The following is a 15,794-nucleotide window of genomic DNA, read 5'->3' on the forward strand; positions in this document are numbered from 1 at the left end:
CAGAATAAAGCAGTTTTAAGAAAATAGTGCTGGGTGGCTGTAACTAAAACCTGCCGAGTTACAACACAAGTAACAGGGCCAGTCCACTTGGGAGGTTACAGAAGGACAAAAGGTGGTACTAAGGAGGGAATATTTAGTCTAATCACAAATCAAAAGCAACCATTTAGAAAGGACATTAAACAGAAGCCAATTGAAAAGATGGGCAGGAAAATGGGCGGAGCTTCAAGTCCATAATGGAATACAGCATGTCTCGAAGAAAGAGCTCAAGCGCTGCCTAAATGAGACCTAAAAATGGTACCTTACTTGTGTGAGAATGGCTAGTGTGACAGCAAAGGCCGAAAACGCACCATAGAGAAATCACATTTTCCACAGAAAACTGAACATTTTTTGTAATGTGGCTAGCTATGGCTGTTTTAGCTCAGTCTCCACGTGGGGAAACCTAGCACACCTGAACATTTTGGAAAACTCTACACTAGGGGGACTGTAGGGTGGGGTGACTTACCTGGCACTCACCAGGTTTTCTTACCAGAAGCCCTTGCAAGCCTCAAACTTTGACTAACAAACAACTTTTCACTACATTTCTATGATGAAATGTTCTGGAATCTGCATGAAGCAACAAATTAGCTACCACCTACCATTCCCCCCAAGTCCCCTGATAAAAATAGTACCTCACCTGTGTTGGTAGGCCTAGTGCCCGCGACAGGAAAGACCCCAAAATACAATTTTGAGACATTAACATTTCTGGTCACAAAATGGATCTAATTTGGCAATTGTGGTAGCAAAGTTTATTTGGCCAGGGATTGATGGCCACCCAGCGAATCATACCAAACCCTGACATTTCTGAAAACTATACGAAGTCAAGCATTGTGTGCCTTCCATAGATCCTTCAAGATGTTCTTACCCATAATGCCTGTAAACTTCAAACTTTGCCAACAATTGCACATTTTTCTTGCATTTCTAAGAAAGTCTTATATGACTGGGGATCAGGGGAAGTAAGAGGACTGCTCTTCCATCAAACAATAGTCCCTGGGGTCTAGTGGGTGAATCCTGGTTTGGAGAACACCCTCCTCTGGCGATCCCAAAGCAGGGATCCACTAGGGAAAAGTACCACTGGAAAGGGGAGTTTGTCCCCTTTTCAATGACACTTCCTCGTCCAAATTGGTGCTCGGGGGGCTCATATATGCATGCGAGCCCCGATGTAAATAAAAGTAAATGAGACAATTGGATCATTTACTTTCAGTTTCGGTGTAATGAAGTCGGCGGGCCATGCACGCCAATCACCATTCTCAGTTGCTGTGGAGCACTGGTGCTGAGGACGGCTCCAGCATGTCCATACCACCCAAGAGGTTCATTTCACGATACACAATACATGACTCTTGTCTCTCAGTGAGCAATTTACATAATACAGTGGTACAAATGTGGTCTCCAAGCCTGATCCACCAGGAGGTAGTCCATGCGTAAAGAAGAGGAGGAGCAGTCCCTCAAAACAAAAGTCCTGTGTTTGTTTAAGCGGAACTTAAATCCGAGTTGGGGAGGGCGGTTACAGAATTGGAATTGACAAGTTTGGAAATAAGTTACCTTCCAATAGAAAGAGCAAATCCATTGGGTTACTTGTTGTATTTCTATTTGTCCTTATATTAGGCCAGATTTTATTTAATGGTAATCGCAGCCCAGGTCCCATGGGAGTAGGCAGGCGCATCCTTATTTTTCCATTTGGTCCTCTGCAGCAGCCAGGAAGCAAAGTTATGGCCTCATGGAGAAGAGACATTTCTTTTTCAGTTAGGCTAAGAACGCATTCCGACTCAAATGCCAGATGAGTTATTGCAAGAGCCCACTCCTCCCATAGCACCATAAATGCAGCCTATGTTTGTAACTGCATGTACTTTCATCCAACATGTAAAGCACATGCAAAAAAAAAAGAAAAAAATTAAAAAAATCCAGATATGTTCTTTAGTTAAGCCCCTGGTAAAAATATATCTGTTGCTGTGCTTTTACCAAAGAGCTAGGAGGAATAGGGAGCAACAAGGAGGGCATGTTGTACAGGGAAGTGAGGGAGGAACACCACATCGGTGAAGGCAAGAACACACATTCCCTCCCATGGAGCGCTCACAGTAAAAGAAAAAGCATTGTCAAAGTCAACAGGTCTCATCTATGCAAAAGCTATCGGCATTGCCAATGTGTTTTAACCATGTTGTATGCTGCTGTTCAGCATAGAAAGTTAGTGGCATAAAAGAGAGTGGCGAAGAGTTTTGTAGAGTGGAATGGTAAAGAGTGCAGTAGAGTGTCGTGAACTGGAGTGGAGTTGTGTAGACTGGCGTACAGTGGAGTGGAGTAGAGTAGAATGGACTGGTGTAGCACTGCAGCCTTAGTAACTTTTCACCTCATCTCGCATTTCTCTAAATCTTTTCAGATGCTGCATTCTTTCATTTTTTATTCTATAACATATGACTGCTGCACAATGCATACCATAAATTGGGTCGCCTCTAGATGTTTGGGTGAACTCAGTATGTGGGTGCGTGTGACGGGGTGTCTTTGAAAGCATCAGAGCTGAGATTGAAGGCAGTGCGAGTTTGTTCTGGTGTCAATGGGTTATAAAGGTAGTCCAACTGCATGCTTGTCCAATACCTAGCCTCTCTGCAGAATACACAAAACAATGACAACACTTGTGCCAACTGTAACTACCATTGTGTGAAGAAAATATGCATAGCTGTAAAAATACTAACAGCGCTAAAGTTATGTTAGGCCGATTGGTACAGCGCACTATCACCCAGAAGGGTATCCTGACACAGAGCAGGTGTGAGTCAAGCCAAATGTAGGGCTTAGTGGGGAAGCTCAAAAAGACAGGTGTAGGGAGTCCCAGGGGCCAGGTTGAACGCCACAGCTCACATAGCCAAGTTATGCTCGAAATTGCAAGAGTACTGTTTCAATGTATTTCACGTTCCAGGGAAAAATATAAAATGTGCAGACTTTTTGTCCCAATCCCCTACAGAGTGATGATATGGAGAATATGGGCGAACTACATGTGGTTGTTCTAAAAACACCGGTGGGGCAAAATTGTGGCAAATACGTTGACTATGATAATATCAGAAGTAGAGTGGCAAGGAAGCAGTGGAGGTCTAAGCATCACAGAGTTGAATTTCCAAATCTGCTCATGGGAGACATTGTGTGCATCATATTGCCAGTGAGAATGGAAGACGGCCCATCTACATTTTCACACCAGTTAAAAATTGTAAAGGTGAATAAAAGGAGTGGAATCACACAGGACAGCAGATATTGTGGAGTGTGATGAGAGTTGCCAAATGTCTAGAAGGTGTTCACAGCTGAAATCATTGCTGTTTTCCACATCTCTTTAACCCCAAAATCTCCATGGTAAGTTGATCTAATGATTCTAGCACCAAGACACCCTCGGATACTCGCGCACTTTAACCCCTTCGGTGCTCATGACGGAATGGTTCCGTCATGACCCACGGTTGAGCTGTGCTCATGACGGAACCATTCCGTCATGACCCCGCCCGCGCAAGATTCCGCCAGCACAGCGGCGGAATCTGCGCAGCATCGAAGGGGTTAAAACATTTAGATTCATTTAAGTACAACCTAGTGGAGGTGAAAAGATTGTTCGAGAGTACCATTCAGAACAATCCAGTTTTTGATAAAGTTCCATTGCTGATCAAGGTCAAGAACCCCCACATGGAAGCACTGCAAATAGAATTTCTGTAAGGGGAAGAATGTGTTACATCAGTTATGTGTTTAATAATATATAGTGTACTATACAATATGTTATTATTTTAATTGGCGGTTGCCTCCCTCTTTAAAACCTGTCGTCCACAATATATTTTCATGAAACGTTGGTACCTGCAGTGGCATAGCGAGTAACTGTACCGGCGCAATTTTATGTATAGATGTGCTTGTCAGAATGTACTCAATAAAAACTTTCATCTCAAACTGCTTTGTATCAAATGGGTTTAGGATTAAAAGTAACGCTTCGATTGTCACAACCCTTTTAGCGAACCCACTTCCCAACACACTTTTATCACCCCATTGAATTCACAAACATACTTTGCTACAGCAAAAACAAAAAGAAACCACGTGGAAGAACTACAATTAGGGTGCATATAAGGTGGCGCACACAGGAGCAACACTTCTGTGAGGGCTGATTGACGTGGAACCATTGCTTAGAATCAAGATTATTCATATCAGCGTCCAATCGGTTATAGAAAATCGTAGTATAACTTTGAGGGTACGCATGAACGATCACAGAGAAAAGTTACAGCTAGTAACCATACTATATAGGTAGGTATGTAAACAAGGCAAGCCTTGTGGGGAACTGGCAGGCCTGACACCCCGTTACTAGCAGAGACATATTCCTAAACAACCCACCGCAAGTGCGGCAAATTCCCTTCCTCTTGTTATGTGTCCCCGGTCAACGTGGTCTCCCTCTCATCCCTCCATGATGCACAGGTTTAGCAACAACAATCCTGCACAGTACCTGTGCCGAAACCGCTGATGAGCACAATCACATCCTCCTCTAGGCTCTCGCGAGACTTGATGGCACGGAAATGAGATTTTGAAATTAACTATTTACATGCTTATTAGAGAATCCTAAATGCGTTACTTCTACGAACAAAATACCCGTAATAATGGTGGAATATTCAGCGTTTAATCCGGGCCCTAGAGACACACGCTTAGGATATAGAAAGAAAAGGGCTTTTCACTTCAGTTTTATCTACGCGGGCCCGCCATTTTGCGCTCTAGCATGGATGGAGCTTGGCATAGCCTCTAAACCTAAAAAAAATAATTTTTTCTTGTAACCAACATAAAAAGGTTCCAGAGAGAAACAATTTATAATCTGTATTGCAAATTAGCTTTCAGTCCCTTCTCCGGTTCTTTGTTAATTTAACGAATTTGATCTTAAATCCCAAGCGACCACAATCTTAATGTACTCCAGTTGTATACTTAACAAGCATTGAAAGCGTGCGTCATCGCGATCGTTCTGAAAGCGAAAGTGATCGCGATGACGCACACGTTTTCAAAGTGCTGCTGAAGGCTGGCGGTTCGCACGTGCACGCTGGCGTGAACGCAAGCGGTAGGCCAGCCAGCAGCACTTTGAAAACTCACATACAAAATGTGTCTCCGAGCAAGCGCATGCGCTGGGCTCAGCGAGACCTAAAAACTAGAAAGACAAGCATAACATCACAGGATGTCTCAAATCAAGGAGAGCTGGCACACCAAGCATGACCAAAGCGAAGGAGACGTTAAAATTGATTAAGAAATAAAGAGGTTTGGAGAAGCCTATATGACGTACTTGCAGATATCCACCATGTGACTCCATTGCATTCTCTCAAGACAGAGTCCACCCTCACCCCAATATGTGTACTCATACTGAATGCCAAAGAGAAGGGGAACTGTAGCCTACTAATATGCAAGTGAGATTGAATGCCACACAGAGTCACTAAGACTGGAGATTGTCAGTTTCTAACCCATACATCCATGATTAAAAGAGACAAACAAGGCCTCAGATATATGGACATGATCAGTGTGCGATAGTTAATTATGCACGCATGACCAAAGCCCAAACAATGGAAATTGAACTCAGCTAGGTTGCTAACCTCATCATTCAGAGTCAGAAAGTGAACAACCTGAGATAGATAAACCAGCAAAAGAACTTTTGGCCAGAAGGCAGAAGAAAGCAGTACTAGACTCACAGGGAAGCAGGGTTTGTTGTGCAGCAGAAACCGAAGTGCCTCCAAATGCCTAGCCAAAATTATGCAAATCATTAACTCGACTTTGATAGTAAACAATTCCAAGGAAACATCCTGCAGAGGAGCCAAGGGACTAGCTGTAAGACCCCAAAGAAACAAACAGAAATCCCAAGAAGGCATTAAATGTTTAATACAGGTTTGGACAAACCAAAACTCAAGATCAATCTGAAGAAATAAGCAGAATCGAAGGCCAACAACAGGCCCCAAAGACATCCAGAATGATGACAAATTTGCCCTTGGAGAGTAGGAAGCCAAACCCAACGTAAATCCATTCCTCAGAAAAAGGAGAATTTCGGAAATGCATTGCATGAAATTGGGGAGAAGAAATAAGAGGTGTAGGACATGTGGATTCTGGGGCCTCTGCTACTTTCAAGGACACACTCAGTTTCAACAGTCTTATGCGTTCAGCCTTCACGCTGTCATTTTCAGCTGACGAAAATTAAAGATAAGGTAACAGAAGGGAGAGGAGCACAGAGGCAAAGTCAACTTGATTCTGAAGAGCACAAGATAAATCAGTGCATGACTTAACCCATGAGTTAAAAGGCACAATTGATTTAGAAACGGAAAGTGCCATGCCCCTAACAGTGATGACGTGACGCAGCTAAAGCGTTCAACAGGGTCAATTGGCCTTTCCTCCAAGAGGTAATTCAGCGTTTTAACTTAAGTCATAATTTTGTTTCAGCAATTAAGTCTCTTTATAAAAATCCCTTAGCTTGTGTTTTAGTAAAGGTACCCTTTCTATGCAGGTTACAATGGGTAGGGGCACTGGACAGGAGTGTCCACTTTCTACTCTATTGTTTAATCTGTATATAGAGCCACTTGCTATTGAACTGAGGTAATTTAAGAACATTATACCATTTTCTTGCAATGGGTGGGTTAAGAAAATCGGCCTTTACGCAGATGACCTGATGATATTTACCGGTCATTTACAAGACTCAATAGAAGCTATTTGGGAAACACTAAAAAGCTTTGGGGAAATTTCTGGATATGCTGTTAATCCTGCCAAAACAGAGATTATGCAATGGAACACAAGTTATAGGTGCGATCAAGTTCGACACAGTATAAGGTATTTGGGGATTGAGGTGGTTCAGAAGCTTGACTCATTAACCAAAACAAATTTTGATAAAGTTACATCTAAGGTCAGGAAACGACTACAACAGTGGGATTCCTTACCTCTATCCTTCTTAGGCAAGTCTAATCTTCTGAAAATGGCAATTCTACCCAAATACACCTTTTTATTTAACTCAATCCCATTGGAGTTTAAGAAGGACTGGATAATTAAAGTACAAGCCTTGTTCTCCAGTTTCATTTGGGGCAAGAAAAGACCACGAATAGCCTGGCGGAAGTTTAGGGGGAAAAAGGAAAATGGTGGAGTTGCCAGCCCAGACCTTCTCCAATACCAGAGAGCATTCCATCTTAAAATTTTCAGGCAACTACTAGAAGACACTGTTGCCCTTTCACCACTTTTTCAAGCGCTTACCTTCGGCTCTTCAGCTCAATCCAACTTTTTTCTTTTTAAATTTGGAGATCCGAAATTTTTTAAAAAGGTGAGACTCAAAATTCTTCAAGCAGCTTGTAGGGTATGGGTTCAAGCGAGGGTGATATTACAAATCCCGTATTATAGCAAGTACGCTCCAATCTGGAATTCACCCGGAACACCAGCTTGTTTACAAGACTCTCTTGCGGTTTCAATAAAGGCAAAGGGAATTGAGAGATGGGGCCAACTGCTAGAAGGGTCGGAGTTAATTTCGTGGCAGAATTTACAGGATACCACAGAAGGTTTGGTCTCCAAATTTCAGTATTACCGGTTATTAAGCTGGGCTAAAACGTTGAGAAAAGGTGGAAAGGGAAATGACTTCTTTGAGTCCAAAATAGTTTTGTCTTCACCGGGTCGAAAAGAAATCGCTACTTGGTACTAGATGCTAGTACAGTCTCAAGAAGATCCACAGCCTTGGTTTAAAACAACTTGCCGAACTACGATCTTGAGAGCTTATGGCAAGTATCTCTATCTTTTTTATGGTACAGTGTTGTCTGCACCTCTAAGAAAAAAAGCACTTATTTACCATCCATAAGGCATACTGGACTCCGCGAAGGCTATCCAAAATGGGTACACAAGTCGTGAAGAAGTGTGCAAAGTGCGGAGAAATAAAAGCATGCGAAGCACATATGTTTAGGCGGTGTCCTTCCATCCAAACCTTCTGGGAAAAAGTAGGTGCAACGATTTCCAGTACTGTGGGGCAGGAAATTAAGGCGAGTCTTCCGCTGGCTATTTTCGGAGTAATCACAGATGAAGACGCTATAATTAATATATCTAAACAACACAAATCTCTTATTTTTTTGTTAAATTGATTGGCGCGCAGAGAATTGTGCATTAAATGGATTTTACCTGTTTCACCCTTAGAGTGCCAATGGCTTAACTCTGTGCATAGAATAGCAAAACTAGACAGGGCAACATACAATTCGAAAAAATTTGAAATATTTGGGATGATTGGTGTAAGAGTAAGCATTCGTAATTGTAACTGCCATAAGTATTCTTACTGTACTTTTTGTCAGTAGTCCCTTCTCTTTTATGTTTTTTCTAGTCCTATGATTAAGAAGCAATCACGCAGGTTGGCAGGGATTGTCCAAGTTGGATTGGTAACCCTGGTGCGGTTAATCCGCTAGTCCTGTGGTAATGGAGTAAAAAAAAAAAGAAAAGGGTAAGCGGCTAGGTCAATAGAGGGTTTGTGATGTTACACATCCCCTCCGTAAAGGAGAGATCAGACTTCTCACATATTGTGTGCCCAAAATAAAGCCGAAAAACGTTTTTTTTAATCTCCAATCTATAACTGCTTATGACAAATGAGGACAAAAGAAACAGAGAGAAATCAGTGCGAAGCAGTAAAGATGTGGCCAACATGAGAACATCAGTATTACTGCCACGCCCTCCATCCTGATTTATTTATTACCCTCAGGTCAATAAAGGGAAGGAATATCAACAAATTAACCTGGAGCAGAATATTGTGCAGGCTTGCAAAGACGTCCAGCCTCAGCAGGCTAATTAGAGTCTTAATCTCCTGGAAGATCACATAAAGAAGTGAAAAGTTCCCACAAAGACCAAACAGATCCATCTACACATCAGCTTGTAAATTCTCTACCCCGATAAATATAAGACTTCAGTCAAATGCAGAATGGACTCAGCCCAAGCAAGGTGATCATTAACCAGCTGACAGAGAGAACACCAGATCTTATGATAGACTTGGCCACTGTGTTGTCTACCAATGCCATTAGGTAAGCTCTCTGACTACTACAGAGAAAGTGTACATCATTCACATTGTGCACAGCTCCTTAGAAATGGACGACGCAGAGGATTTACTAGGAGAGCACAGCCCATAGTCATTCTAGAAGTCCAATGCAGATCGCCAGTCCCTGCTGATGGCATCTATAATTAAGCTCATTGGTTGTGGACGCCCTAAATCCATTTTCTCTGAAAAATTGCCCGGAATGAACCACCACTATAAGGAACAATCCAATGAACCTGAGACTTGAATGGGCAGACCATAAAAAAAGAGAATCCGAATTACAACAAGATCAAAACTCAAGGGGCTTCAGATGCAATCAGGGACAAGTCACTACAAGTATGAAAAGGTCATGTACACAGAGAACACAGCATTATGCTAGCAGAAACAGATATGTAATTTAGAAGCCCTTTCAAACAAGACTTCATTTTCACCATCTCGAATGAGGAAGGATGCATGCAGGTCTCAAAGGCCTATGATGAATGTTGCTTGCTTGCACGTGAGAGGCTCAGATTTTTGGGCAATCATTTCCTATACAAAGGAACAGGGGTGAAAACAGACTGGAGATTTGTGTGCCTGAGTCATTAAAGAGGAGCATGAGTCAGCCAATAAACCATATGTATGTAGACTTGAATCGCCCTCCCCTACAGAAGAGTCAACACTACTGTGAACATTTTCAAAGCAGATGTATACCAAAGAAAATGTCTTTCAACTGCTACTGTTTCAAGATAATCACAGATTAAAGACACCTCTGTAAAAGAGGTAGAATAAGAAAGTCGTTGTAAGCAACTTATAGGTGGATTGAGGGGAGGCATTCCCCAGTTTCCGCTACAGGATTCATCTTATGGAGTGACTCCATCCAAAAGGTGACAGTCGTCAGATGTCGCTTGACTTTCTTCAAATCTACGATGGGTCCAAAACACCCTTCTGGCTAGGGCACCAGAAGAATTACACCTAACTCCCATTACTCTTAATGAACAGGGATGATAGCCTGCTTCATCAGCAGCCCAGCAATACCCTGCTGGGAAATGAGACACATCTTTGGGTCGTCAAGCCTATGTGTCATTAAGGACCCAAATCCAGGAGAATGTGGGAGAATTGCAGGGCATAACCTGAGGCCACTCCTAGCACCAAATGGTCAGGAAAGTAGATCGTGACAGACGTAGACAAAGGCTGGAAGGGGATCATTCACAGAAAAAAAATCATTGCCCTACCACTGGAAGGGACAGGCTCCAGGAGTTTTAAAGGCCTTTCTTAATGTGGATATGAGGAAGGGTCCCTGCAAGAGTAATAGGGTCCACTACCTTGTCTCTGTTCACTTGGGGAAAAACCAGCGAGAGGTAGAATGACAGAAGGAATTGAGGGCTAAGGCTATGGACATGGCTTCTCTGTTTCTGGTATCTATTTCTGTTCCTACATAAGTGGTCATGTGGTCACCCTCAGGAAAGTGCTAGTTTCTTGTCGTAGGACACCTGGAATGAGATTTCTCCAAGAGAATTCTGCCAGAAAGGCCGATGACCACTGAATCTGGATGTAATTCATGGTCTGACAATTGATTCATGAATCATCCTGGAAAGATGCCTGTTACACAAGGCATCGCACCTTAAGGCAGCACACCACCATGGCACAGCATCAATGGAGAAGTACTGCCGCCTCCACATCTCCCAGAATGCAGAGAAAGGGCAGAACACTGTCAGCTTGCAGAAAAGGCATTGGCAATGCCAATAGGTCTGACTTCAAAGGAATGTAGTATGGCAATATTAAGCTTTACAAGTAAATAGCAAGGGGATCAATATGTATCTGTGTGAAAGCAAAGAACTGTAGAATAATATTGGTGTAGGTTAAAAGGTCAAGTGATAGTTGCACTGGTAAGCCAGACCTAAAAATCAATATAGATTAATGACTGCCCTCCTCCCATCTGTACTGCTGCCATCGAAAAAACAACATAAATTATCTAGGTTATCTAAGACACTTAATCAGAATTCCAATGGCATGTGTTTGCCCCTGAAAGTTCAAACTTAGGTAGCTGAATAAACAAACAAAATGATCACAGCAGCTAGAGGGAAAACACTTTTTTGTGGAAGCATAAAGCTTCTTCTTAATCAAAACATGTACTCCTGGCTCCCCTCTCTAGTGATGAACAAATAGGGGCAGATTTACAAGCCCATTTGCGCCACTTTTACGCCACTGTTGCGCCACTTTTGTGACGCAGCGGCACATAAAAAATGCGGCCAATTTACAACGTGACACATCTAGGGAGATGCGTCACGTTGTAAAGCCCTGCGTCACATTATTAATGCGTCAGGTATAATGTAAGCAGGGTGTGCGTTACCACGCAGGAAAGTCTAGAAAAAGTGACACAGTGAAATCAACAAACAAAATGATCACAGCAGCTAGAGGGAAAACAATTTTTTGTGGAAGCATACAGCTTCTTCTTAATCAAAACATGTACTCCTGGCTCCCCTCTCTAGTGATGAACACATAGGGGCAGATTTACAAGCCCATTTGCGCCACTGTTGCGCCACTTTTGTGACGCAGCGGCACGTAAAAAATGCGGCCAATTTACAACGCTACACATCTAGGGAGATGCGTCACGTTGTAAAGCCCTGCGTTACATTATAAATGCGTCAGGTATAATGTAAGCAGGGTGTGCGTTACCACGCAGGAAAGTCTAGTATAAGTGACACAGTGAAATCTACAAGATTTCATTGCGCCACTTTTAGGACACCACTGCGTCAAAACTGTACGCCTGCTTGAAGTCGGTGTAAGGAGTGACACAGTGTAGTGGGATTAGGCCTCAAAATGCATTGCTGGAGTTGCGTTGTGTTTGTGACACGACTCCAGCAATGCACGACTTTTGCCCCAACAGATGCGTCTGAATTTCTGACTCATCTGTCAATCCTTGCGCCATGGTGCACTATATTGTAAATATGGCACATCCAAGGTGGAGCAAGGGTTTCTCAGGGTGGCGCGGGGAGAGTGACGCATCTCTAAAGATGCATTACTTTCTTGTAAATTTGCGCCAGTGCTTAATTTGTGCTGGTGCTTTCCGGTGCACAGCACCGGCACTTATTTGTCAGGGCCGGGTCTACGTGCGATATTAGTTGCTGCCTGCTCAAATCGCCCGCCGAAGACAGAAGACGGAAGCAGCGTGTTGCGCAGCAGGCCTGGGGTAAATTCAAACGAAAAGGCAGTCTCAGTAATGTGTAGTCTGCGATTATGGTGTCTCGATTCAGTTTGCTAATAAGGGGCAACCCGGTCCCTGCTGCAGTCAGGCGGAAGCCATGCTGGTAAGATGCGTGTTGGGGACAGTAACTCTTTCTGCAACATGTAATTTACCTACCGATATATATTGCTATATATGATATCCAATCTAGTGTGTTTTTATTATCTTTTGCAACAGAAATCACTCGTCATGTTTTTTATGTCATCTGTAAACTTGATTTATTTATTATAATTGCACACGTTTGCCCGAAGGCATATGGCGGTAGACGTTCTCTAAAATCAGTAAACCAGGAAATAATCGATGTTTAGCTGTACTTATCTAAACTTATTGTTAAATGTCACTTTTCCTCATTTCTCATACTCCTGACCCGTCTGCACTAATTTATGGTCCTGATCGCTTTACTCAATATTAACATTAACATTCATACAGTCATCACGTTTGCTTTTGTATCACAATGCAATATACAGCGCTCTGAAACCTGGACGTGGTGGAAATGGCGCTACGGAAAACAATACATAAATAGTTAATGACTAAATGTTTCCTTGCAGAGAAGACCTATATCAACAGGTGCGAGACGAATTCATTATGCTACATGGCTACTTATTGCTCATATTCTCCCGATGAGTTACAGAGCAAAATCCATATTGGGAGTCTCATTAAAACAACATTTGAAAAATGTATACCCAAGGCAGGGAGCACTCAGCCCCTAATGCACTGGAGCATGCAGGCCATTTTAACAGCATTATAGGCCCCTGGACAAAGCAATGCACAGGCCACGCCTACACAGCTACTCACAGGAAGAAAAATGTTTATCGGAAAATTTGTATTAAATTCTGGTCTGCATGGGCCGTTAAATATTTTTCTTCCAGTGAGTGGTTTTGTAGGCGTGGCCTGGGTATCCTTCAGCTCAGCCCAACCTGCCTTCTCTGGTTCTAAGAATGTAATCCGCATTACCATGATCCTCTTGTTCAATAATTCCAGCTGTGCTATAAAATCACCATCTCCAAAGTGCACCGCCAGGGCTCGTTGGCGAATCTGAAGCCTCATTGAAGCCCTTCCTGGTTTGAAAGGACTGCATGTGGCGGCTCTGGTATTTAGACAGCTTGCCACTATCCATGGGCATTGGTATACACCTATGTATGGAAGTGAATGTCCGACTTTCCTCTCCATGTCCCTTTGGCCAATAAGTGCGTTAACCTCTTCAGTGCCTCACTGCACCCTCCTCAAGCCCACTGCCCTTCACCTCCTGGTCCATTTATCATGCAAATACATCTTCATTTGGTTTAGATGGTTGATCCCATCTCTTCATAAAAACAAAGATTAACCGGTCTTCTCTTCCTATATGCACAGCCCCATTTCTCTCCACAGCCTCTTCGCCCCGCATGCACCGCTCCTCTTACTCTCACAGGTCTCCCCCGCGCAGTTAAAGCCCACTTTTCAATAAATCAACCCCACAGACACTCTATTAAGTACGGGGTCTTCTTCACTTACACTGGCAGCTACCCATCTGAAATAATTAAGACGCTTGCACTTCTAAACTTCCTTAAATTTCAAGCTAAAACCCCCATAATATAGCTCAGTGGGTTAGTGCCCAGTAGCAAAGATTTGAATACAACATGAGATTCTTTCGTTCTACGTCTTAATTTTGAAGTCAATTAAATGAGCACCACCGAGTAGCTTTTAATGTGCTATGAAGTCCCACAACATAGTGGCTAAGTACTATGCAAGAAACAGTATTCCCATAAAGCAAATGAACAAAGCACTGCTGTACACCATTCTTATAGCTTTGGGGACCCGCAATAGTATGAACTGTCGCCCTTGTAAGAGCATGATGGTTGTCACTGTCATTGGTAGCTGGCAGGGGCAATGTGTGGTGCTAGCTGCAGTGGCCACCCGACAGGAGCCCCGGCACTTATTATTTTACAAATTAAGCACTGATCTGCCCCATAATTGCCTGGCTGCCTGTCAAGCCAGCCCATAAAAAGCAAGAAAGATCATTAAAAACACTAGTGTGTAGATATCATTGCTTGTGCCTGTTCATGCCTCCCCCCCCCCCCCCCCCCCATAGTTTAGGCCTTCGTTTTGTCCTAGTTTCTGTGCCATATCTGGAACCTGAGACACCGGGGTATACACCTCATATCAAGTTTGCACATGGGTCATGCTCTTCGATGACGTATCACGGATATATGCAGATGATGTGTACCACTATTGAATGTACAATCTGTTATAACTATCTGAATGATCTCTACGATGTACAATGTGTCTAATGTAAAAATGGCAATAAAAAAAAAGTTTAAAAAAAAAACACTAGTGTGTAACTTAAGTACATCAATCTGGGGGACACGAAAGAACAGGGTGGTCATATTAATCAACTGAGGAGGTGGAGAGAATTTAAAAAGATTCCTTGCTAGAGGTCACGTCTCAGGTTGAGAACTACTCACCTATCATGACTAACGAGGATGAGGGACTAGGTCACTAGTTAACCCTGCTAGGATGCTAGATATATCTTTGGCCTGGCAGTGACCCACTTAAATACAGGACCCAGAGTAAGGAGGCCACAGCTACACATTCAGCTCAAGCCCGGCTAGGATGTTCAATGGCTCGCAGAGTTCTACTCCTCTCCATTATTGATAGCAATCTATACCAAGTCAAACATAACAGTTCATCCACTCGTGAGTGTTATTGATTGACTGATTTAATAGCTCTAATTTTAAATGAGGGGCCACGAGAATACAAAGAGAATATCTTGGCCCAATCTGAAATGCCACAACTTGAGCGATCTCACCTCTGGCAGATGAAAATTATCCTCCCTCCCAATATGAGGGTTTGTATTTGCCCCTCAAAGCAAAGACTCGTCTACTGAGTGCAGCAGCCAACAACGACCACCGAATACAAATGACAGTCACCCATTGCCCGAGCTGTGAACTCCCGCTACCGGTCTTTCAAACGTCCCTTATTTCTCCCTTAAATCGTACAACCTGTGCTGTAAATGCCCCATCCCTTTTCATAAGTGCCCCTACAGTGATTTTTGCTTTGCTTCCCCCTCCTCACTTCCACGTAGCTCTCACTTGTAAAAGCTGAGCTTGCGGTTGTCCGCAGAAAGTTGTCCGGCGCAGTTGTAACAATGGGCAGCCTTGCAGTATTTGGGCATCTTCGCCCGGGCCTGATCAAGGCCTGGAGCCTCGGCTGCGGCTCAAGAGCCGCTACTGTCAAACGTGTTTACAAATCACTAGAAAAGTGACCTGCCACGAGCTGCAAAGTACCAGCCATCTTAAGACGGAGTTTCAGCATCAGCAGGCAGCGCGATGAGCAATCCATTACACTGACTGTTTGAATTTAAAAAAAGATCAAGACAAGAACGAATGTCAGTTTATTCGAATGTGTTTTCGTTTTAAAAAAATATATGTTTCCTCAAATACCGAAGGATGATTTTTGTATAGCAAAGCTAAATATTAAATATAAACCTTGATTAAGATCTACCTTTTTCCGATTAGAAAAAGTCAGTAGCTATTAAATTAATTAATTTTAAAT

At 43.0% G+C, this 15,794-nt stretch overlaps 1 protein-coding gene across 2 annotated transcripts in view; it reads right to left on the reverse strand.

Moving 5' to 3' along the window:
• The window catches only part of LOC146798384 (uncharacterized), a 45,663-nt gene extending 30,072 nt beyond the window's left edge, over nucleotides 1–15,591 (reverse strand). Inside the window, exon 1 of one of the 2 annotated variants that reach the window (XM_085625648.1) lies at nucleotides 15,332–15,591. In XM_085625648.1, coding sequence (XP_085481774.1) covers nucleotides 15,332–15,414 — 83 coding nt within the window. In that variant the 5' untranslated portion in view covers nucleotides 15,415–15,591. Of the gene's footprint in view, nucleotides 1–15,048; nucleotides 15,187–15,331 lie in introns of those variants that run through there. The other variant, XM_085625649.1, reaches the window with a different exon arrangement.
• Between the last annotated feature and the right edge of the window lie 203 nt (nucleotides 15,592–15,794).

This window comes from Triturus cristatus, chromosome 9 (assembly GCF_964204655.1).
Source record: "Triturus cristatus chromosome 9, aTriCri1.1, whole genome shotgun sequence".
Classification (NCBI taxonomy): Eukaryota; Metazoa; Chordata; class Amphibia; order Caudata; family Salamandridae; genus Triturus; species Triturus cristatus.